General features: G+C 41.5%; 1 protein-coding gene across 3 annotated transcripts in view; it reads right to left on the reverse strand.

The window, feature by feature from the left end:
• Arhgef12 (Rho guanine nucleotide exchange factor 12) overlaps positions 1-25,238 on the reverse strand; it is a 134,021-nt gene that overhangs the window by 40,356 nt on the left and 68,427 nt on the right. For all 3 annotated transcript variants that reach the window (XM_029543068.1, XM_021206425.2, XM_029543069.1), the window contains 9 exons: positions 20,629-20,727; positions 19,792-19,841; positions 15,031-15,088; positions 12,860-13,038; positions 11,554-11,631; positions 11,146-11,265; positions 8,763-8,903; positions 3,197-3,271; positions 1,043-1,135 (listed from right to left, as the gene is read on the reverse strand). In XM_029543068.1, coding sequence (XP_029398928.1) covers positions 1,043-1,135; positions 3,197-3,271; positions 8,763-8,903; positions 11,146-11,265; positions 11,554-11,631; positions 12,860-13,038; positions 15,031-15,088; positions 19,792-19,841; positions 20,629-20,727 — 893 coding nt within the window. The remainder of the gene's footprint in view (positions 1-1,042; positions 1,136-3,196; positions 3,272-8,762; positions 8,904-11,145; positions 11,266-11,553; positions 11,632-12,859; positions 13,039-15,030; positions 15,089-19,791; positions 19,842-20,628; positions 20,728-25,238) is intronic.

Below are 25,238 nucleotides of genomic sequence, written 5' to 3' on the forward strand. Positions count from 1 at the left end.
AGAGAGAGAGAGAGCGAGAGAGAGAGCGAGAGAGAGACACCAAGAAAAGCCAGTCATCCCAAACCATTCTACAAAATTCAACATCCTGTGGAGATTTAAAGAAGAAAAGAAAGAAAAAAGAAGCTCCCATTAAGCTAGGACTATTTTTTAGCTTATAACGTTTGACCTAATTAGGAACATCTACAAAAACTGCTGTCAGTCATATACTAAAGCAAGAAAAACTCAATGTTTTCTGAATAAGAGGGCTGAATAAAACCAGGGCTCCTCCAGACCGACTCAGCATCACGCTGGGAGTCCTAGTCATCACAATGCAGGCAAGAACCAGAAATAAGGGACACACAAAGTAGGAAGAAGAAAACAAAGGGTGCACCACTAAGAAACAACAGCAATGTTTTATTTAAAAATCACTAAAGTACTCTTTGTTATTCTTGTTTTTGAAACTAAAGCAAGCCAGGATCTCTCAGTGCAGCCAGTGCAGGTTAGCTTCAAACTCACGCTCCTCCTGCCGCTAAGGGTTTCAAATACTCCTGTTAAAACGCTAGACCCTGAGAGTGGTGGTACACAACAGTAATCTCAGCACATGTGAGAAAGTTCAAGGTCAGCCTCTGCTACTCTGAGAGTTTTAGATCAGCCTGGGCTACATGAGGCCATGCCTCAAAAATCTTTCTAATATTAAAAAAAGTTGCTAAAACTAATCGCTGAATTTAGCACGAGCACAGGTTAAAAGGACTGGAAGGCTAATGACATTCCTCCCATGAGTGACTAGCTGGCATTTGTAAACTTTATTATTTTTAAGTATCATATTCAGTAACATCCCACCCCAATAAAATGAAACTCTCAAGTACCCACAAAATGAACCCACATTTATAGTCTGCAATCTTAGCTTCTACTGTTCAAAGCTAAAAGCAGTCACCCCAGTGTGCTGGGCTTTTAAGATTCAGCTTTGCATCCTTAACAAGTTTTATCTCAGCTTCCAAAGAATATTTGTTGACTCAGACATCTTAGAAAGTTGATAGTGTGCTTTCTGACAACAAGGCCTTACCTGCTCATGCTCAGTACCAAAGTCATCATCCTCTGCTCCAATAATGTGAGGGGCGCCCCGGGTGGAGGGACTGCCAACCAGCGACTGTGTCTCCTGGTAACAACAGAGAAAAGCTCTGAGCTCACAGACAAGGAGAGAATGAAACCCAACTAGAGAACTGGGTACGGTGGTTGATGCCTATAATCATACATTGGGAGTCAGAAAAAGGAGAGTGTTTCAAACAAAGAAATGCATGGCTCACTTCACTCATCAAGTTCCATTTTATTATCACCTTTTTTTTTTTTTTAAGTTTAAAATCAACAGATAACACAATCGATGGGCTTGGAATCTATCATCCTAAAGTCATCAATTATTCTATGTTAGAAATCTTCAGGGGGAGAATTCTGGTGGATTCTGCCATTAGATCTAACAGTCCCCCGTCTACATTTTGCCTGCTTTCGCTCCCGCCTCACTGTTCAAAAGAAAGTGCTTAGTATCGTCATTGAAGTGCTTTATTTTCAAAGTACTAGTTCTCAGATGCTCAAAGTCAATGTCCTACTTCTCAGAACAGGAAAGGGGGAGGGTTGGGGAGGGGAGTGTGGATTTCCCTGACACTAATAAACCACCTTCGCTCACTGCATCTCTGCTCACAGGAGTCATATGTTTAAATACTTCACTCATTCACTCACTCGTTCATTCACACCTACTCATACCTAGTAATGAGAGGACATAAAACTGGCTTAAGTTCTCCTTCTGTTTTGTGATACTAGAACTAAAACCAGGGCCTTGGTCATGCCAGGCAAGGGTCTACCGATGCCCTAGAGCCCCATCCCTGTTCTGTCTCTCCTTTTAAATGGCTTTTATTTTCTTTAACCTCAAATTTTTTAGAATCTTAAAAACTAGTTGAAGCAATAAACATTTATTCTCAACAACGATCACATTTTTATTTTGTAACTGGATGTCTTTGACTATTCAAAAATGTTGTTGATATCACAAAATTCTGTTGATTCTTTACAGCAAAACTTCAAATACATTTATTAAAAAATAAAATCTAAGGGCTTGAGAGACATCCCGCAGTTAATGAGTCCTTTCTGCTCTGGCAGAGGACCTGCATTCAGGCCCCAGCACCCACATGGGGGTATGCAGCCATCCAGGCATCTGATGCCCTCTCTTCTGGCTACTGCACACATGCACACTGGCATAGATACAGGCAAAACACCCAAACATTTAAAATACCAAATAAAGTCATAATGCTAAAGCATTCTATAAGAGTATGTCACCCCCAGGTCCCTGAGAGCTCAGCAGTAAGCACACTTGCCACACAGCCTGGGGACCTGAGTGGAGAGATGGCATCAACGCCACATCATGCACACACACAATGAAAATGAACTTCTTGTTTTTTAAAAGAAAATCTTATTCAAGAGTATGAAAATCCAGCAACTGCACTTCTAAATAGATGCTCAAAAGGACTAAAATATCACAGTAGTGCATAAACATACATGGGGGAGGTTTATGTTTCTTACATATTTAAAACTACTAAATATGTGCATGTTATACTCTGCTTAATATATGTATGGGAGAAGAAGAGGAGAAGGGAGAAGAGTATTAATCAGTTTTAAAAGGGAAGAAAATTCTGGCGCATGGTACAACATGGACAAACTTGAAGATACTATGCTACTTGATACAAGCCAGTCACAAAGAAAAAAATACTATGTGATTCTGTTTATGTGAACAGGTCAAAATAGTCCATCCATAAAACCAGAAAGCATGCAGGTGCTTGTGGTGCATGCCAATGATGTTAGTGCATAAAAGGCAGAGGCAGGAGGACCTAAACAAGTTCTTTGACAGCCAGGACTACACAGAGAAACCCTATCTCAAAAAACAAAAAATAAGCAAGTTACTATGAAATAGTATGGCATATTTTGCTATAATAATTCAATATTAATGCTATGGACTACCTATTCAAATCTTTCCTATGTTCTTCTAATAAAAAGGACTTGCTTTGTCCCCACCCTCTTTCCCAGACAGCACATAAGATCCTCCTAGAACATCCTGAATACAAGAAAAGGTGGAGGAGACAAGAGCTCCGCTGTGAGGCACTTGCCAGCACGTGTGCCACACTGGACTCCCTCTCAAACGCCAAGACGACACTCCGTGGGCAGATGGCATACTCACAGCGTCCTGAACTCCTTCACTTCTCTCTGGGGCTTCCTCTAGATAACTCCTTTCTTTCAGGCTGCTCTTGGGACTCTAATGAAAAGAGAACACATACACACAGGTATTAACTCATTTTGGTAAGGAGCACATGAAAATGGGAAGATCGGTGTACAAGAGGACAAAGTTTTGTTTCTTCTGTGTATTAAAAACTAAATACCCTTCATATCCTAAGTGGCGTCACTCTTGTTCCCGCCACTGGTCACCTATTCTCTCAGCTTTCCCACATCACACTGAAAAATACAGAATCAATGAAACCGTTCCCTCTAATCTTCAGCTTGGGGCACCTTCCCCTTTTCATAGCTATATGCCATACCTCAAACTCGTTATTTCCAATAAAACTATCTTTATCATCTCTCTTAGCCTATCTTATCAAATTATGTCTTCCCTTCTCCTAATTATTCACATTACAATTGATGGCTTACATTAGCACCTGTGAGTTTAAAAATATTGCAAACATACTCACCCCACCCCTCATTGGTCTTCTTTGGAGTTTTTTTAAGAATATAGATTCTCCCAGCACTAAGGAGGCAGAGGCAGGCAGATCTGAGTTAGCAGCAGCCTGGTCTACAGAGTGAGTTCCAGGACAGCCAGGACTAAGCAGAAAAACCTGTCTCAAACAAACAAACAAACAAACAGGAACACACACACAAAGAATATAGACTCTGGTGGAAATATTAACTTTGCATGAGATGCAGCCATTTCTCCAACCAGGAATCTCCCTCCTGGAGGAAGGGAGCAGGGCACTAAGGAGCTCGAGAGACTCAGAAGGAATGTACAGGACTCTGAGCGCCTTCCTGTGAGGATTTTATAAGTAGAAAACAATAGCTGGGACCCTGGCATGCTATCTGTGGTGCCGCTGTTTGCCAGCGATGTGGAGGACTGCCATAATGCAGCTTCCTTGACTCATCAGGCAGGCAGAGGCAGGCTTTGTTGGTGATGTAACCGCCTGAGTCACCCATCATCCTGGAAGCAGACTCAATAAACTGATTCACTAAACAGATCTTGGATGGAACCATCTCTGGTTTGTCACTGCCCTCTGTAGGGGATGAACAGAAACAATGTCCCCAGGACATTGGGATGTATTAGTGAGGGGAGTCTCACATCAGAGCCCTGGGTTTGTTCCCTGGAATCATAAAACAAATCAAATAAGCAAATGCAAAAAAATCTCTGTAAGACAATTGGGGTAATCAAACTGTGTGCTAGGAAAATTATTAATTAATAAGTTTTGATAAGATTCATAAGTTCCACTTTAGAGATCTCACCTCTTAAAGTCACATTAATGAAATAAAAGTCTCAGAGTTGAGGAACAGGAATCACAGACAAGTCTGAGCTGAGACTGGGTGATGAGAGGTGTGATGGGGCCCATGACCTACTTATGCCCCCTCTCTCTTTCTCTCTCCTTATAAATATATTTGATAATTATTTTATATTTACTAAAATTTTGTTATAAAAAAACTTGAAATAAAAAAATCATATAGCAAGATTACCTAGACCCAAAACCTATGCATCATGATGAACTTCTACACAGTTAGACATTCTGAAGCACTTTCAAAATAAATTTAAAACAATGGAAATCAGAAAACCTTCTGAGAAAACTGGCTTGTCACAGCCTTTTAAGTCTTCAGGGAACTGGTCAAACAGTTATATTTTTTAACTCACTAATACTAGAAGACTGTTTTATAAAACTGAGAAGAAGGCTGGGGAGGGCTCAGTGAGCCAAGTGCTTGTTCCATAACCGTAAAGACGTGAGTATGAATCCCGAAGCCCAGGCCCGCATCCATGCAAAAGCTGGCCACACACTACTTGTAAGCCAGGTTCTAGGAGGCAAGACAAACAGATCCTGGGAGCCCCGTGACTGGCCAGACTAACTGGTTGGTAAGCTCCAGGTTCAATAAAGACTGTCTCAAAAAGTAAGATGAACAGTGGTAGAAGAAAGACCCCCAGTGACGATTTTTGGCTTTTATGCACCCACATGCACACATAGATATGTATGTCTACCAGACAGACAGACAGACATATATACACAGATAACAAATTTTAAAAGCAAAATATGCTAACTAAAAAGAAGACTGATCCTTCCAAACTCACTGCAGTACAGTTCAAAGAAATATGGAAATTCATAAGCTACTTTTTTACCTGAAACTGACATTTGTGGGAATTAAACAAGTTTGCTATGTGCTCAGTAGATAAATCTGGACTAGGTTATTCCTCAGGGTTTCACAATATTTAGTTATTTGGTCTTAGTTTATCTATACAACAGCAATACCACTTAAGATACTTTGAGAATAAAGAGAGTATCTCAAGGCATTAGCGTAACTTCATGCACAAAGTGAACACTCACTAAATGGTGACTGTCACCCATTCAGCATTCATCTTTTAAATTTCTAATAAGCCACTCTCCTTTTATTTTGATACCCCTGTCTCTTTATTCCAATTTGTCTTCTACACTGGTACGTTTCTGATAGTGCTCCTTATTTATGTACATGTTAGAGCCTAAATACTGTACTCAGTCATTTTACTATTTGTCTTGCCTAGTTTTGTTTTTTTTTTTCTTTTTTAAAGATTTATTTATTATATGTAAGTACACTGTAGCTGTCTTCAGACGCACCAGAAGAGGGCATCAGATCTTGTTACAGATGGTTGTGAGCCACCATGTGGTTGCTGGGATTTGAACTCTGGACCTTCAGAAGAGCAGTCGGGTGCTCTTACCCACTGAGCCATCTCACCAGCCCGTCTTGCCTAGTTTTATGTCAACTTGACACAAGCTAGAGTCATCTGAGAGGAGGGAACTTCAACTGAGAAAATATCTACATAAGACCATGCTGTAGGCAACTCTGTGGAACATTTTCTTAACCAATGATTGATGTGGGAGGTCCAGGCCATTGTGGGTGGGTCTATCCCTGGGCTGGAGGTCCTGGGCTCAGTAACAGGCTGAGTAAACCACGGAAAGCAAGACAGGAAGCAGCACCTATCCATGGACTCTGCATCAGGTCCTGCCTCCAGGTTCCATTCCTGCTTGAGTTCCTGTCCTGACTTTCTCCAATGATGAACTATGATGTGGAAGTGTAAGTCAACTGGTGTTTCATCACAGCAAGAGAAACTAGGATACTATGTACTCTAATATTTACCAATTACACGACAGAATTAATTTGCTGTAATGCCCAATTCCAAACTCATCAATTAACTCCATTTTTTATAGCTATAAGCACAGATTTTGGTTCTAATATTTCCTTAAATACAAAATAAAATTCTAATTTCCAATCCATACAATTTGTTCTGAATGCCCATACTCTGGAAATGAAACGGCAGGTAATATACATAGGGCAGAGGGCAGACTGTTCCTGAAACAGTGCTGCCAGTATGAGTGGGAGAGCCTTCACACACCTGGGAGAGCCTTCACACACCCGGGATAGCCTTCACACCTGCCCTCCAGTCTGTCTCATTTCATCTCTAGCTTTTCACTCCTAATCCTGACATTCTATGTTGCTCTAAAACCTTCATTCTCTTAAAATATGCCATTTTCTCATGTGACAGTCCCTTTGTGTATATTTAGAGGATCAGTCCCATGGAGCTAGGTAGAGGCAAATTATTTATTGCCTGAATAAGGTGGGCAAGCCAGCAAACTCCCTTTGCCCTTAGAACTTCTTTTATAATGTGACAGTGGCAATACTCCACAAAGCTGTCTTCAGAATTAACTAACAAAAATTTTTCCAGCATTATTATAATGCTTAAACAATATTAGCTATTATAACTTTCCTTGAAAATTGAACTTCTAAAATCTGGTTATCATCATCTTTCAAAAAAAAGCTCTCAAATTTTCCTTACTTTAGAAACTGAACCAGTAAGCCAGGCCTCAAAGGTAGCCTAGATAGGGCTGGAGAGATGGCTCACTGTTAAGAGTACTGGCTGCTTGCTCTTCTAGAGGTCCTGAGTTCAATTCCCAGCAACCACATGATGGCTCACAACCATCTGTAATGGGATCTGATGCTCTCTTCTGGTGTGTCTGAAGACTCATATAAATGAAATAAATAAATAAATCTTTAAAAAAAAAAAAAAAAAAGCTATCCTAGATAACGGCTTAGAGCACAGGCCTCAGTTTCCCCTCCTCTTAAACAACTCACCAGTACTTGTGTGCCAACAAGTCACAAGATGTAACAACACCTCTTCTATACACAACACACCTAATGTCCTGTGCTTGTCTTAAAACCATCACCAGTCACAACTTATTAACTTGATTCCAGAGTCCACAAATACAAAGCATTACTTCAGACTATGACCTCATTGTTCTTAAAAGAGAACGTGTTTCTTGTCTATCACCAGGACTATGCATAAAATAATGTTGCATAAGCAATGCTGATAGCCCGAGTCTCACTGTGTAGCCCTGGCTAGCTTGGAATTCTCTATTTAAACCAGGGTGCCCTCTGACTCAGAGATCCTGCTGCCTTTGCCTTCCAAGCACTAAGACTAAAGTTTATGTGCTATCATACTTAGCTTGGTTTAGTTTTTAGTATTCATGAAACTATAGTTCTACATCATTTTTTTTCCAAGACAGGAAATAGCCCTGTATAGCCCTGGCTGTCCTGGAACTCACTTTGTAGACCAAGCTGGCCTCGAACTCAGAAATCCGCCTGCCTCTGCCTCCCAAGTGCTGGGATTAAAGGCGTGCGCTACCACCGCCTGGCTCATCATTTTCAACCTAACATGTTTTTGTTTTGTTTTGTTTTTTGAGACAGGGTTTCTCTGTATAACTCTGGCTGTCCTGGAACTCACTTTGTAGACCAAGCTGGCCTCGAACTCAGAAATCCGCCTGCCTCTGCCTCCCAAGTGCTGGGATTAAAGGCGTGCGCTACCACCGCCTGGCTCATCATTTTCAACCTAACATGTTTTTGTTTTGTTTTGTTTTTTGAGACAGGGTTTCTCTGTATAACTCTGGCTGTCCTGGAACTCACTCTGTAAACCAGGTTGGCCTTGAACTCAGAAATCCGCTTGCATCTGCCTCCCGAGTGCTGGGATTAAGGGCGTGCGCCACCACTGCCTGGCTGAACCTAACATGTTTTTATGAACAAATACATCCATCTGGTAGTCTCTGTGTGAATCAGGACAGAACTGTCAGTAAAACCAGGCTAGTAACTAAGTCTAACAGGATAAAGGCTGCTTCTCTTTGTAATAGCAAAGTGCCTCATGATTCAAGACTGAGTCATTCTGACCACAATTGGAATATTAACATGCTTTTAAAGACACCAACAGTTGGCCTATCATTTGAGCTAAAAAGCACAAGTATTTGCCTCTCTATCTACACACAAGAAGCCTGCTGGGAAATTCCATCCCTACAAGAAGCACTTCGCAGTGAATGCCTGGGGGAAAAGTGAACTCTGGAATTAAAAGCTCACATAGAACAGTGTGCAGAACTTCTGTTCACCAAATTACTATATAAAAACTTTTACTATAAAAGACAACATTGGAAACACACATAGCTTAAATAAGGAGAATACAAGAAGATATGATTGAAAAGATTAAAGCTTACATCAGCACTGTCACTACTGGGCCGAGAAGCATCTCCACTGCTCCAGTCAGTCCTGCACAGGCCATCTCCAGGATCTGTTTCTGCCTCGCTGAGTGTTAGGGCATCACCTAATGGCCTGGATGGTGCAATCACAGCTCCGTCCTAAAACAGATTGAAGAATCATACAGACTCGATCATAGGAGAGAATGGTAGTTACTGACTGTATAAGGAAACAGTGCCCATACATTCTACATGGTTACGGCTAAGGGCCAGCTACCAATATGACCAAAAATACTTAAGGTCAAAGTACTTAAAGTAAAAAGCATAAACAATTATGAGTTCTAGAAACCTAAAATGAACAACCGTAAAGACAGAGAAAGCAATGTTTTAGCACAGAATAAAAGTTATAAAAGCAACTATCACCATATATATATATAGATGTATGTATATGCATGTATATGTATGTATATATGTATATATATAAACATATATATACATACAATATAAATACACACACACACACACACATATATATATATATATATATATATATATATATATATACACACACACACATACAAGAGCATTAACTTACAACATTTAGATTATCTGCCATTAGTAAAGACTATACTACTTCTATTTAAATGCCTTCCCACAGCTTCTGAGTTTTATCAAGTGTTCAATATTTGGTCACAAGCTATAAAGGTAAATTACTAAAGCTACATTTTTACTGTTTATATTGGGTAAATTCCTTATTTTATTCAATATAAAAAATACAAGAGTCTTCTAATATAGCTCAGTGTTATAGCCCGACTAATATTCACAAGCCTCAGTCACAAAGCTACCAAATATGTGTGTATGTGCATACAAAAACACATGCATGCACACACACACAAACACAGATACCATTACTGGAGCATAATAATCAAAATGCAAAAGAATGTGTGATGAAGTACACCAAACCAGGAGACCCCCTCGCATCATATAACCTCAGCGATGTCGGCTTTCACTTTAAAATTAGCAAAGTAAGATAAATGGTCTCCAAATACTCTTTTCAGTTCTGTAAAGATATAACTTTTACTAATTCAAAAAACGGTAACAACTCATCAGCTTTTACCCATCTTAAATGCACAGGCAAAGATAAGTAAGCATAGACAAGTTGTCCACATTCCTTTGAAATGAAATATAGGAAGCTGTGTGGATCTCAACAGGAACATTACAGAATGCCCAGTATAGGAAACTGTGTGGCTCTCAATAGGAACATTACAAGATGTCCAGCTGACATTGAGGCTGAGGTTTCTAACCACTAGTACATCACCATCATAACTTTGCCTTTAGAGCAAGTTCTATTAAAACCTGGTTTAGCCGGGCGTGGTGGTGCATGCCTTTAATCCCAGCACTCAGGAGGCAGAGGCAGGCGGACTTCTGAGTTCGAGGCCAGCCTGGTCTACAGAGTGAATTCCAGGAGAGCCAGGGCTACACAAAGAAACCCTGTCTCGAAAAACCAAAAAAAAAAAAAAAACTGGCTTAAAGTTACAATAACAATTAGGGTCACTAAGGCCAGAAATATGAAACTGGGTGCGGCACATGCCTACAATTCCAGCTCTCAGAGGGGCTAAGGCAGGAGGATTGCGCTAAATCAAGGCCAGCCTGGGCTACACAGCCAAGTGTGAGGCTAGTCAGGAAGATACAGTTAGACTCTGCATCCGTAAAGAAAAACAAAGATTATGACAATGTTCACTTATGACAGGGCACGACTGTAACCCTGGCATTTGGAAGGTAAGGCAGGAAGCTAATGAAGCTTGGAGATCTTAATGAGTTTGGATTTCAGGTTTTCTTTATCTCTTTTTCTTTTCCTAGAGTCAGTCTCTTACCCTGTAGCCCAGGCTGGCCACCAAGGTGCAATCCTCTTGCCTCAGCCTCCCCTGGCCTCAGTGCTATGCCATGCCTGGCCTTGAACTCATCTTACACTTTTGTGCAGTCAGTCTATAAGTCTTAAGTACATTTGTAAAATAGAGGAGAACAACAGTATGTAGCTTCGGGATGCCTGCCCATGTATTTGCTACAATGCCCTTTGGTTTGCAAAAACTTCGTATCTCTCTTTAAAAATCATTATCAGTTGTCACTGTGACAGTGTGAACCACAAAAGCATAGCTACTTTCAACTACATTTCTGGTTTGTCACAGCAAATCAAAAGTACTCAACTCTCCTAAATTTCAATAGAACCAACACAAGCAAACAATCTGAAGCCCACACTTAACTTCTGTTAATCATTACATCTGTTAACATCCTACACAGAACATCCTGTTATCCTTTATCACTTTCAAAGGGAAACTACCACATACTCTGACCCAGTCCCAGACATTCTTAAAACACTGTGCAGAACTTTCAATAATGCCACTACCTGAGCAGAGCCTGTGGCTTTGGACAGCTGCTCCTGCAGCTGCGGGATGTGCTTCTTGGCCTCCTGGATCTCCTTGAGCAATCTTTGGGTAGCCGTTCGGTTGTAATCTTCCTGCAGCAACTGAAAGTTATAACACCATCTTAGAAACTGATTGCCCATGTCAAGTGGAGAGCAAACCCACTACTAGCACACAGCTGCTGCACTGGGATAGTTCTACCCACTGACTATGGGCCACAGTAACGCCCAGGTTAACAGCTGCTGCACTGGGATAGTTCTACCCACTGACTATGGGCCACAGTAACGCCCAGGTTAACAGCTGCTGGCACTGGGATAGTTCTACCCACTGACTATGGGCCACAGTAACTCCCAGGTTCTCTGGTCTACAAAGAGCCCAGGCTACCTCCGTACCTGCAGCCGTTCCTGTTCCTTCTGTAACATTTTTCTCAGAATCTCTACTTTCTGGTTATGGACCACATTGTTTTCCTCCTAGAAAGGGATGAGAACACAGTAGAGGAGAAATGAGGCTAAAACTGAAGGCCACAAGAGACAGTGTTCCATGTCAGCGAGGTGTCCTTTAGGAGTTCTTGCTCCTGGCAGTTATGAGTGAAGGTGGCCCATTTCATTAAGAAATCAGGAAGGTAGGAGTACTTTTGCCTTCACTAAACTATGTTTACAAGAACAGTCAATGTGGGTATTAGCTGAAGAACTGGAATTACAGAAGTGCAAATCTGTTGATCCTACTCTCCCAGTTGAGACATTACTACCAAACATACATTCATGCATGCATCCATCCATCCATCTCAACGCATCACTCCTAATGCACACCCATTCCCATACTTCGTTCCATTTCCACTCTAGCTTGCCGGAAATCTGAGACAACTCCCGACTCATCATTCTTGTTTTACGAATTTCTGTGTCTTCCTATACTGCTGTAACAATCACATCCTTCTCCCAGTCAAATGGATTCTTACTGCTTACTCAGTTACTGGTGTACAGTTGCTCACCAACAGTGAACACACAGATGACCTTTTGTTAAGCCACCTCCCACCACGTACCTCCTTAACTGGCACTAGCTAAACAAAAGTCTTGCTTTTTTAAAAAGTTCTGGTACTTTCTTGGCTCTCTGCTGGGTTTATTCTATCTTCTCCACCTGTCTGCCTTTCTCACCATGACTACCACTTTCACCCATTATAAACGGCTAAATTCCAACACAACCATTCTTTGAAAATCCTGAACATTACAATTGAATGTTCCTTGAAAGCCTCACACAACTTAGTATTTTTTCCCTTGGTCTACATTCTGTCTCCTTTTTATGGTTACTTATAGAGTCTTAACCTCATTCAACAAAGGTTTATTAAGCCCCTCTAATATGCTGAACAGTATTTCAGGCATTAGGAACACAATGGTAAACAAACAAACAAACAAAAAACACTCCTATCTTCAAAAAGCAGACACTGTCAGATGACTAACAATGTTGAGCATAGACTAAAACTATAACAATATCTTTGTGGATTGGACACTGTTTTATACGTGACAGGTAACTAATAGTTCAACTAAATTTACCACAACAATTATTCCAGAAAATTATGCAACTTCTATAAGTATATTCTAGAATCCTGAATGGAAGTTTACTGATAAGTTTAATACACAAAATTCTTTATACAAATCAAAGCCATCTTATGACTGATCATCTACAATGATGCTCTGATCTTACCCCCATGAGCACAGGACTGGTGATCCTCTCCATATTCCCGGCTGCTCCAGGGGAATGAGGGGATGTCATAATGGGAGACATATGTCCAGTGACTGATGGCTCTACTTCAGAATCAGCAAGTGGGATCTGGGGCGACCCAGGTGGGCGTCCCTGGACAGTGAGAGCTACATAGGAACCAGCTGGAGGTGGGGAGAAAAGAAGAAGAAAAGTAACACTGTTGAAAAACTTTTTTAAAAACTTTTTTCTCTTTATCTGAGGTAGTGGGGACTGTACCCAGGGAATGCATGCTTGTCCAGCGACTTACTAAACCTTTTAGGATATTTTTTTATCTTGAGACCACCTCTCTAAGTTGCCCAAGATGACCTTGAAACTCATTCTGCAGCAAAGTAACCTTTGAACTTATGGTGCTCCTGCCTCAGCCTCCCAAGTGCTGGTATCACAACTATGCACTACAATGCCCAGCAAGTATACTGTGAAATAAGGCTTTCAGTCTTAATATTCTTTGTGAGAAAGCCATTTATTCCATCTTACTAGTCCATATGCTCACCTCACTCTAGCTCTTCCTATTCTTTAACTGGTTCAAAGGAAACCAAAATTCAATCACTCTGATGATGTTTGGAGTGGGCATTAAAAAGTAGGCCATAAGTAGCCAGGATTATATAAGCAACGAGGAGGCAATAAAAGAACTAGGATACAGCTTTTTAAAAAGGTCATCATCAGGGCTGGGGTATAGTTACGTCTGTAGAGTGCTTGCCTATCATGTGTGATGCCTTGGGTTATGATCCTGGCACCGTATAAGTCAGGTATGAGGTTTATGCTTATAATATCAGTACTAGGGAGATAAAGACAATAGTATCAAAATGTCAAGGCCAGCCTTAGCTATACAATGGGTCCAAGGCTACCCTAGGCTACATACAACTCAGTTTGAACCCCTACTCGAATCCTCATTCCCTCAAAAAAGGCCTTAAAGGAACTTAGTATATTAAGACAGACATGGCATGTAACACACATGTAACTCTCATCACTCAAGAGGGTGAGGCAGGTCTCAGCTCAACGCCCACTTTGATTATACTGGGGGTACTAGGCAAGCCTAACCTAACCTACACAGCAGAGCCAGTTCACTGACTATATAAAAGTCTGTCTACTCAGTAAGAAAAATGAAGTGATTCTGCTTGGCTAGAAATAGCTCTCTTTTTTTAGACTGTACTTACTATGAAATGACCTGACACAATCACGCATTCCTTCTCTGCTACATTCCATTTATTTTCAGCTTTCTCTTTGCACTTTTATATTTCTTTAAAAATGTGACAAATACCTAACACCCAAGCCAGGCCAAAACAGAGAAACAGAAGCTGTTTATATGATGAGACATAAAAACGCTTTCTCTACTTCTGGAGCAACTATCATGCTACCATCCATGCAAAGAATGAAGTCATCACAAACATACAACTTCTTTTCCAGAGGGGGTGGAGCTAGAAAGTAACAACAAACCATAGCAAGGTGGGGGTGGAAGGCTTCAGGACTTCACTGAATCCCAATATCCCAAATATTCACCATTATCACCAATAGAGGGAAAACTCACAAAAACCACTGAATCCTCTCTTGAACCTGTTGGTACTGGAGCTTGGCCAACCCTTACCTTGCTGTCAGCTTAGAAAAGCACCACCCACTTTCAGCCCTACTGTTGTAATATACAGACCTGAATGCTGTAAATCCAGAGCCCTGTGCTTCTCAAAAGATAGGCTGGAATTTCGCAACCATTTACTGATCTGAGGTCAAGTGACCGCACTACAGGACACTGTGTCCGATTCTCAAGCTCCTTGATTGTCAGGATTTATACTTTCAAAAAGATGTACTGAAGCAGGGAGCTGACACAAAATAACTAGTAAATTTTTACCTTAGACCTTCGGATGGGGCTGGGGGTTGAAAACACCAAGCTACAGGGCTAGATCACAGACAGTTTTGCCAAATAATGTTTTATTGGAACTAAGCCATATCCACTCATTTGTATATTGTCCACATATGTTTTTGTGTTACCATAACAAGCTCCAGTAGTAACTATGTAGTTCACAAAGTCTAAAATACTTGGTATTTGGCCAGTTACAGAAAAATGCTTGGTGACCCTTTTTTAATGGTTTGAGAAAACAAATTAAAAAATAACATTCACCTACATCTGATTAGTTTCACCACCTCCAGATGGTTTGAATGAGTCACCAGAGTGCCATTCACCTGTAAGAAAATTTAAACAATGTGCATCAAATAGAACAACAGACACAGAGTGACTTCAGGATGTACTGTGTACTAATTACGATAAACACTTGGTCCAAAATTCATTTTTCCACTATATATTCAGCAACAAAATGAACTTAAACACAATACAAGACCTTCATTTAAAGGTGGTACATCTAACCTGTGGCCACCTGGCTACAGCACCCTAGGATAGCTGAGAGGTAAAACCCAATATATTTATAGATGACAATGGCATACTGCAATGTAAAAGAATCGAACATTGATAATTTAATGGAAACCGCAACATAATCAACATAATAAATACAAAATATTCTTGAAAACAGATTTACAGTCTTGATATTGTTGCTAGAGAGAGATGGCTCAGCAATTTTGGGGGTATGGGGGTGGGGAGGGGGGTTTGAGACAGGGTTTCTCTGTGTAGCCCTGGCTGTTCAGGAACTCACTCTGTAGACCAGGCTGGCCTGAAACTCAGAAACAGCCTGCCTCTGCTTCCCACTGTCCGGCATGGCTCAGCAATTAAAGAGAACTACATTGCTCTTCCAGAAGATCCAGGTTCGGTTCCCAGCACCCACATGGTGGCCCACAACTATCTATATTTCCCAGGTTCAGGGATCCAATGCTCTCTTCTGGTCTTCATGGGCATTGGGCACAAGTATGATACACAGCATAAGCGAGGCAAAACATCCACTTACATTTTTTTACATGTAAGTTAAAAAATGCCAACAACAAACCCTTCACAGATTTGTTAAACTACTCCAATTCAAAAAGATGTCTTAGGGCTGGAGATGTAGATCAGCTGGCAAAGCATTTGCTTAACATACACGGAGCCCTGGGTTCTGTTCCCAGCACTGCATATACTGGGCATTGATGGTAACTGACTGTCACTTCAGTACTGAGGAGGAGGAGGAGGAAGAGGCAGCGGCGGCGGTGGCAGCAGAGGATCAATAACATAAGGCTACCATAACCTGTACAAGAGCCTATCAAAAAGCAAACAAAAATCTTTGCTTTTAATTACTGAGTTGAATGATTTTTCAAAACAATAATCAAAAATAATAGTGTTGTATAATAATACTCAATTTACTTTTAATCTTTCAAACATGATGTTTACAGAAAAAATAGATATAAAAATGTTAGCCAAGGTCTTCACTAAACAAACAAATTAAGGTAAAGCTATCAAAGACAGATTTTTTTATTGGATATTTTATTTATTTACATTTCAGATGTTATCCTCGCTCCTGGTTTCCCCTCCAGAAACCCCTATCCTACCCCTCCTCCCCCTGCTTCTATGAGGGTGCTCCCCCACCCACCTACTCCCGCCTCACTGCTGCCTCACTGTCCCGGCATTCCCCTACACTGGGTCACTGAGCCTCCACAGCAAACACAGATTTCACATTAATGTTATACTTTTTCTCATGCAACTTTTTAACCCCAACTCAAAGTTGAAATCCATGAGTAGGAAGCTGCGGGGACAGCTCAGTCCATAAAGTGCCTGCTGTGCCAAGCAAGCATGAGGACCTGAGCTGGGTCCCCAGAACCCACATGAAAATGCTAGGCCGCGACAGGCACTTACAGTCAGTCCTACTGCTGGGGAAGCAGGGCAGGACGAGCCCTGGACCGTGGGCTAGCCAACCCAGTCTAATAAGGCGAGCCCTGGACCGTGGGCTAGCCAACCCAGTCTAATAAGGCGAGCCCTGGACCGTGGGCTAGCCGACGCAGTCTAATAAGACGAGCCCTGGACCGTGGGCTAGCCGACCCAGTCTAATAAGGCGAGCCCTGGACCATGGGCTAGCCGACCCAGTCTAATAAGGCGAGCCCTGGACCGTGGGCTAGCCGACCCAGTCTAATAAGGCGAGCCCTGGACCGTGGGCTAGCCGACCCAGTCTAATAAGGCGAGCCCCGGACCGTGGGCTAGCCGACCCAGTCTAATAAGGCGAGCCCTGGACCGTGGGCTAGCCGACCCAGTCTAATAAGCAAGCCGACCAACGAAAGCCTGGCTCAAAATCAGGCTAACATCACCAAAGGAACAGCACTGGACTGGCTCTCTTGGCTGAACATACATGTGTACTCATGTGCTCATGTACACACATATACAACATATGCACAGTACACACAAGGAAAAATGCAGCAGTATGCTTCAGGTCTCTCAGAGCTGTTGTTGTTAACTTTGACATTTAACATTTTCAATAACCTTTAGTATGCAAACATGGACACAGACAGTAACTGCTTTCTTTTTATCATACTGTCATCTCTCAACACAGACACCTGTGAACCCAATGACTCCAGCCTTCCTAATTGGTATTCATTGGCACAGTCTTATTATACAGATGGCCATGAGCTCCTGACTCTCCCTGACTGTCCTGAGTGCTGGGATTTCAGGCAGGCATTCTGCTGCTTTAATCTAGTCTTTCTTAAAGAGACAGTGCTTTTGCTTTATCCTCAATTCATGCACACTTAGATGTAGATTATGAGTTTTCAGTGTCTGACAAATCTCATGTGCTACATCTATACACGTTATTTCCTTAGATAAATCCCTAAAAACAAACTGGCTGATGGAGGCTATACACTGAAAAACTTTAATACATATTTACAATTTTTTAAGTCTATTTATTTATTTTATATATATGAGTACACTGTAGCTGTACAGATGGTTGTGAGCCTTCATGTGGTTGTTGGGAATTGAATTTTTAGGACCTCTGCTTGCTCTAGTCAACCCCGCTCGCTCAGTCCCTGCTTGCTCTGGCCCAAAGATTTATTTATTATTATACATAAGTACACTGTAGCTGACTTGCAACATACCAGAAGAGGGCATCAGATCTCATTACAGGTGGTTGTGTGCCACCATGTGGTTGCTGGGATTTGAACTCAGGACCTTCAGAAGAGCAGTCAGTGCTCTTACCCGCTGAGCCATCTTGCCAGCCCATATTTACGATTTCTAATCAACAGGTTTTTCTTAACTGATGCTGAAACCAAGGAAGGAAGCCATTCTACTGCATCTATTTTATGTCAGGTCTGAATCTTCAATCATCAAACTTCCTGACAAGGAAAAGCATTTTTCACATAGCATTTTAATTCCTACTTCATTGTCATCAATGACACTGACGACATACGCATGAGTAATTTAGTTACTTCAATACTCTGAAGAATTTTCTGATGAAATTATTTGCTTATTTTTCTATAAGAATTACTATTTTTTGTAATGATTTATTCACTTAATTTTTGTTGTTGTTTTTTCAGATAGGCCTGTGGTTCTGGGACCCACTCTGTAGACCAGGCTGGCCTCCTCAGCTCTGTAGCTGCCCCTCCTGCCTACTTTCTCAGTGCCCCCCCCCCCCGCACACCATTTAATTCTTTTGGGGGGAGGGACTAATCGGTGCCCTTGGGCTGGGAAGACAGTGGGCGAGAGTGCTTGCTGCACAAGTCTGGACCCTGCCATCCATGAAGAAAGGCCTGGTGTGGCTTCCCGGCCTGCATCCCAGCACTAGGTCTAGTCTGGAGGAGTTCAGAGAGGAGGACAGGAGGTAGAAAAGAAGGATTGCTAGGGCTTCATGGCTGCAAGCCTAGTGGAGTGGGGAGGGGCATAGTTGGCAGCAAGTGAGAGATTTGGTCAGAGAATGGGGTGGGCACTGATAGAGAACACTTCTGGTCTTCACGCATGTACATATACACATACCTGCAACACATAGACCTATATGTATATAACACAGAGAGAGAGAGAGAGAGAGAGAGAGAGAGAGAGAGAGAGAGAGAGAGAGAGAGAGAGAGAGAGAGAGAGAGAGAGAGAGAGAGAGAGAGAGAGAGAGAGATCTTTACAATAAAGAGTATCATGCTCTTAATTCTTTTAAATACTTTTAAGAATGTTTTCTTTACCTATATAATTACTTTTAGGTAATCAAATTATTCAACTGTTTCAACAGAAATTACTGGGAAATCTACTCCTCTTCTAAGAATCAGAGTTCACAGGGCTTGGGCTAGAGCTATAGCTCAGTTGGGAAAATGCTTGGCTATCAGGCATGAAGCCCAGGGCTTGCTCCTCAGAACCATCCAAATTGCACATGGTGATGAGCACCTGTAATACCAATACTTTGTAGGCAGGAAAATCAGAAGTTTCTGCCCAGCCTGGGGTACATGAAACCTTATCTCAAACCCTGAGTCCTCCAGGCCTGTATCTGGTCTCCATTAATACTAACTCAGTTTAACTCAGTTAAAACTAACCTGAGTCACCTCCCCTCACACACGACACTTCTTTCCTCAGCTACTTGTCTTTTGGTTTTTTTATTCTTTGTTGTTTTTCCTGGTGCTGGATAGCAAACGCAGAGCCTGACAAATACTAGGGACTCTGTATCAGCTTCTTTAAAAAGTTCATCTGCAACAATAATCAATCTGTAAGTAACAACTCGCCAGCACAACCCTATCTGTGTGACTACTTCTTGCTAATAGATTAATTTATACAGAAATGAGTTTTTAAAAATGAGTTACTTTCCTACTCAAGAACAAAGGTGTCTCCATTTAAACAAGCCTTTTATTGTACCTTTCAGTAAGGGTTAATGTTAACTTTGAAACAAATGGAGAAAGTTTGTATGAAAGGCAGAGAGCTGCTTTTTCTAAAGACCAGGTGGGAAAAAGCCTACAGGCGAGGCAGGCGCTGCAGCCCCACAGGACCCCCACAAAACCAGCTGCTTTACCTTGATGATTCGATCACCTGTTTGTACCCCAGCACGCATGGCTGCTCCATCTGTGTAAGAAACAAATTGCTTAGCATGTGATTCACCGATAAATCTTCTTTAAAGAGAAGTAATGCAACACAGTTACAACATAGGCTATAAAGTATGGCAGACCTAGGTTCAAATCCTGCTTCTTCTACCCACTGTTGTATAAGTCAGACTTGGTATATGATTTTTTTACTTGAAGACTCAATCTCATCTATAAAGTGTTATCTCCTTTAATATAATATCATCTACCTGAAATTACAGAACCCAAAACAAAAGAATCCACTGTATGATAATAGCAAAAGATATGATAGTCATTTGGGACAAGGGTCCATATCGCTTTAATCTATCTCTATTAAAACATCACTTTAATACTGCAAAGAAATCAAATTGAAGAAATGTCTGTAAATTGATAGCATGGAAAACACCCATAAATCGTGTGGTTTTGATAGCTACAGATGAACTGTTTACTTTCTATAGAGAAAGCCACCTGGGGCAAACTAATTTTATAACCCCATAGACAGACATGGCACAGGGTGCACACCACGCAGTCTGTATAATTCTATTCTAAGCAAGGGTCCTCGTGTTAGCATTGTCATGCTTACTCTACTTGATTCTCAGAGACAAAACGGGTTTTGATTTTAAGACAGGGTCTCACTATGCAGCCCCAGGAAGCCTGGAACTCATTGTGTAGACCAGGCTGACAGAAAATTCAGAGATCAGAGACCCCCATGCCTCTGCCTTCGGAGTGCAGAGATTAAAAGCATGTGCAACTATGCCTAGCAACAAAACTATTTTTTTTAAATGCCTTGCCTTCTTTGACAGATTGTACGAAGACCGGATTGTCTCCACTGACTGTCAGCCCGAATCCATTGTCATCTTTCTGGATGATCACACAGCGCTGAACAAGACCTGCAGAACAACCCCAGAATAAAGGAGGGAGGAAAAAAACAGAATGAAAGAATGATTATGATGATCAACTGTTTTCTGTCTGGAGAAATAAAAGGTAACTCATGAAGCCCCTAAGTCCCATAAAACAAATAAAATAATATCACAAAGCACCGTGGGTACCAGCGTCTTGTGGAGCAGAGTAGACTATTGCAGACAGCTACAACAAACTGGAGAGGATGGATTTTGAGAGATTAGACAATTAAAAGGAAAGCCAGTTCTCAGCTATGCCATTAATTATAATATAAAATCCTCCCCCTAACTACGTGGCTTAACTGGTACTTAACCTAAGAAAATCAAATATTATAGGCTTTTTGGTTAGAGACATCATATGGAAAATCCAGAGAAATCCAATGTTAATCTCAGAAAAATATACTCAGGAAAAGAGGCTTTTCAAAGACAGGAGGTATGCCCAGAACACATGCATACAGATGGGAAGAATAAAGAGACAGCTCTACTCACAAAACTGAGAAAAGCAGAAGCAAGAGAGTGTGTGAGCTCAACTATTTCTCTGTCTCTAGCACACATTCAGCTGCTTCATTCTATCTAAACAACAAATGTTAACTGTGCTGGGGAGATAAGAGAAAGGGGAGCCCTGCGGCTAGAGAACCGGCTGGGCAGGTAAGAGTGCTTATGGCTGTTCTCTACTGTCAGGAGGTTCACAATGCTGGTAACCGCATCTCCAGGGAATCTAACACCCTCTGCTGGTCTCCACACATATGTGACATACACTTATACAGACATACACACATATACAGAAGAAAAATACTTTAAAAAGAGAGAAAGGGGAACTCAAAAATAAAAGAGTAATGTCCCAAACCAGAGCCCTCATTGGTCCTCTTGTTAGAGATGGCACCTCAAGAGCCTGACCAGAGTCTGTAGAGACCCAGTGGATGCTTTCAGCTTTACAGACAGAGCAGCGCATCAACAGCCAAAGTGTAGGAATATAAAATAACAGAAGCTAATGGTGGATAGAAAACAAAAGCTTCCGATGCATGAAAGATGTGGGAAACTGCATTCTCGTCTCTCTATATGCTTCTGATGGCAGAGTGCTTGTATACGACTCTAATACTAAACAGTGGAAAAACCAAACCTCCACATAGAAAGCATGAGTCTGTACATGTACCCTACACAAAACGAACGTTAAAATACTCTGATGGCTGAGACTGCTCTCCCTACGCACAAATCCCTGGGCTTGAGCTCCAGCACTTGCCAGGAATTGGGTGGGATCATCACAAAAACAGGCCAAAGGTCTAAATGTAAGACCATGGTGACAACCACCTTTACTCTGGACTGTCTGGACATAGAAGCAGGAAAGTCTAATGAGGTCAAGGCTAGCCTGGTCTACAGAGGGAGTCTCAAACCTTCTTAAAAAACAAAAACAAACACAAAAACTGTTTTTAAAAACTAAAAATGTGGGCAGAGGTGGCACACACCTTTAATCCCAGCCCTCAAGAAGCAGAGGCAGCAGATCTCTGAGTTCTAGGCCAGCCTGGTCTACATAGTGAGTCCCAGGACAGCCAGGGCTACACAGAGAAACCCTGTCTCAAAACAAAACAAAACTAACTAACTAACAAACGCCTAAAAATATTTAGAAGGGATAAAAATGTCAAGACCCGGGGACAGTTGGTCTGTCTATCTTCCTGATGCTGAGACCCTTTATACAGTTCCTCCTGTCCTGGGAACCCCCAACCAGAAAATTATTTTTATTGCTATTTTATAAGTGAAATTTTACTGCTGTTATGAATTCATAAATCATAATGCAAATATCTGATATTCAGGGTATCTGATATGCGACCTCTGTGGGGGCTACAACCCACAGTTAAAACTACTGCCTGAGGGGGTGAGCAAATACTCTATAAGACAGAAAGAAAACATTCTAAAGAAACTGTAGCAATGAAAAACAAGCCGTACACAATGGAGCATACAATTTAGTAAAATCTCTGCATCCAGATAATTGTTTGAAAGTAGCTCCAGGGGCTACAGAGATGCTCAGCAGTCTAGAGCACTGGCTATTCTTGAAGAAGACCTGGGCTCAGTTCCCAGCACCCACCTGGCAGCTCGCAGCCTCCTGTAACTCCAGTTCCAGATGATCAGACACCCTCTTCTGGCCTCCAAGAGCACCAGGAATAAATGTGGTACACATATATGCATCCAGGCAAAGAATTCATTCACACAATATAAAAATATATTTTCTAAAAATAAATATATTTCTTCTTAAAAATCTATTTCAATGAAAGCCATATTAGAATATTTAAGTAAACATGGGAAATGGTTAAAAGGCACATGCAAAGCTACTTACTTATTAACATTTGCATCACTCATGAAAGTCTGAGTTCAAACTAGAATGGAACTACTATACAGCAATCTGAATTGCTAAAAATGAGAAGACTGAGCGCACCAAGTGTCAGCAAAGATGAGGGGTGACTAGAATTCTCAACACTGTTGGAGTGTACTAAGTCTTGGGAAAACAATGTGGAAACTTCTATAAATGTAGGAAGACACTTACATAAGAAAAACCTCAAATGCCTATCGACAGATGAAAGGAGAATGAGTGACACAGTCATAGAATGAGAAATGTCATCTTGGGAGAAGTGGGTGGGGAAAGAATACTTTCACACATACAGAAAACATGAATGGATAGCAGAAATATCATGCTAACTACAGGAGTCCACAAGCTCCAACTGCAGGGAAGCACAGAGAGGCTCAGGCACAGCATCAAGGAGCAGATGAACTATCACCGGAGAAAAGCAGGGACGGAATAGCAGAGGAGAAACAGGATCTCTGAGTGAGGCAAATGATCTGAGTCTAAATTAACACAACGGTTACATAAAGATATTCAGTTGTCAAACTGCTTCAAAGCACAGAGTTTAAAGAGTGTAGTCTTATTTTGTAATAATACCTCAACAAAACCAGCTTTCAGCATTAAGAAATGTTACAATCTTTCAATTCTCTTCACTCCTAAGTAGTCATGGCAAACTCACCAGTGATACAAAACACTAAATTGTAACAGGGCAGAAAAAAAAAAAAAAAAAAAAAAAAAAAAAAAACCAACCCATCAGAATTCAACCAAATGTCTAGGAGTGTTTTGCCTGCATGTATGTGTGTCTGTGTAACTCAAGTATGCCTAGTGCCTGCAGAGGCCAGAAAACTCGAAGGTGGTCACTGAGCTGACATGTGAGAGTTTAGGAATCAAACCTGAGTCTGCTAGAAGAGCAGCAGGTTCTCTTAACCACTGAGCCATCTCTCCAGCTCCCACGTTGTTGCAAACCAAGAGGTTGTGACAGGAAGATGAGCAAGCTCAGGGCCAGCCTGGAATATATAGCAAGACCTTAATTCCTGCTCCCAGTACTGCCCAAAAAAAGGAGGGAAATTGGGATGTGGCAGCCCCTCTAATAACCAGAAGCTAAGGCAGAAGGCCATTCTGAGCTGGTAGGGAAGAGGGTGGGCTCAGCCTTTGTCACTTGTTGCTTTTGCAACTGAGTTTGGGTCCCAGCACCCACGTGGTGGTTCAAATCATACTAATTATGGTTCAGGGAATCTATGATCTCTTATGATCCCAGGTGGACATGAGGCACATATGTGTTACACATGCAGGGAAAACACTCACACACATAAAATAAATTAAAATGATATTGAAAAGGAGTAGGCAGTATTTCATAGGAATTTTCTGACAGACCTCATGCTTGTTTTTAGATAGATAAGTATCTGAGGTCTCCTCAACAGTTCTCAAAATTTCGAAACTGGTATTGTGACTTTAAAATAAAAATCTATTGTTTCCCCATTTTACACAGTCTTACAACATCTGAAAAACCTCAGGTATTTTCTTCAACAGCTCTCCACATTAGTCTTTGAGATAGTCTCTCACTGAACCCAGAGCAGACTAGCTGGTCTAGGAGGCCGGAGGGTTCTCCTGTCTCTGCCTCCTCAGCTTACAAGTATGCTAATTTACTCCTGTAACGATCCAGTGAAGTGTGTAGCCAAGGCTAGCCTTGAACTCCTGATCCTTCTGCCTCTACCTCCAGAGTGCTGGGATTTCAGGTGTGTGTTCCTGGTTGTTTAAACATGGCTGTTAACTTTTAATAGGTAAGAGAGGGGGAAACTGCCAAGGAGCAGGAATTCTTATTGTATAGGCAGTTTTAGAAAAAGAGACAACAGGAAGTTCTGCTTTTCCCCACTCCCATTACGGAGTCACCCTCCACTCTCTCCTAAACCGCATTCGTGCTGCACAGGGACCTGGGTTTGTTTCGAGTCATCACTGTTCCATGCTCCCAGGGCAGAGAAGGACACCTGGTTCTCCTTCCTCAGAACTGGCCAACAGTCTACTTGGTGCAAGAATAAATTCTTTAAAATTTGATTAAATAATTAATAAAATTCCAAAAAGCAGAAAAGTCTCCAGATGGACAGAAGCTCAAAAAGGACAGACGCTCAGAAAGGAAGATAGAGATGGGAAAAACATCAAAGTGCCCATCCTC

Source organism: Mus pahari, chromosome 10 (assembly GCF_900095145.1).
Source record: "Mus pahari chromosome 10, PAHARI_EIJ_v1.1, whole genome shotgun sequence".
Classification (NCBI taxonomy): Eukaryota; Metazoa; Chordata; class Mammalia; order Rodentia; family Muridae; genus Mus; species Mus pahari.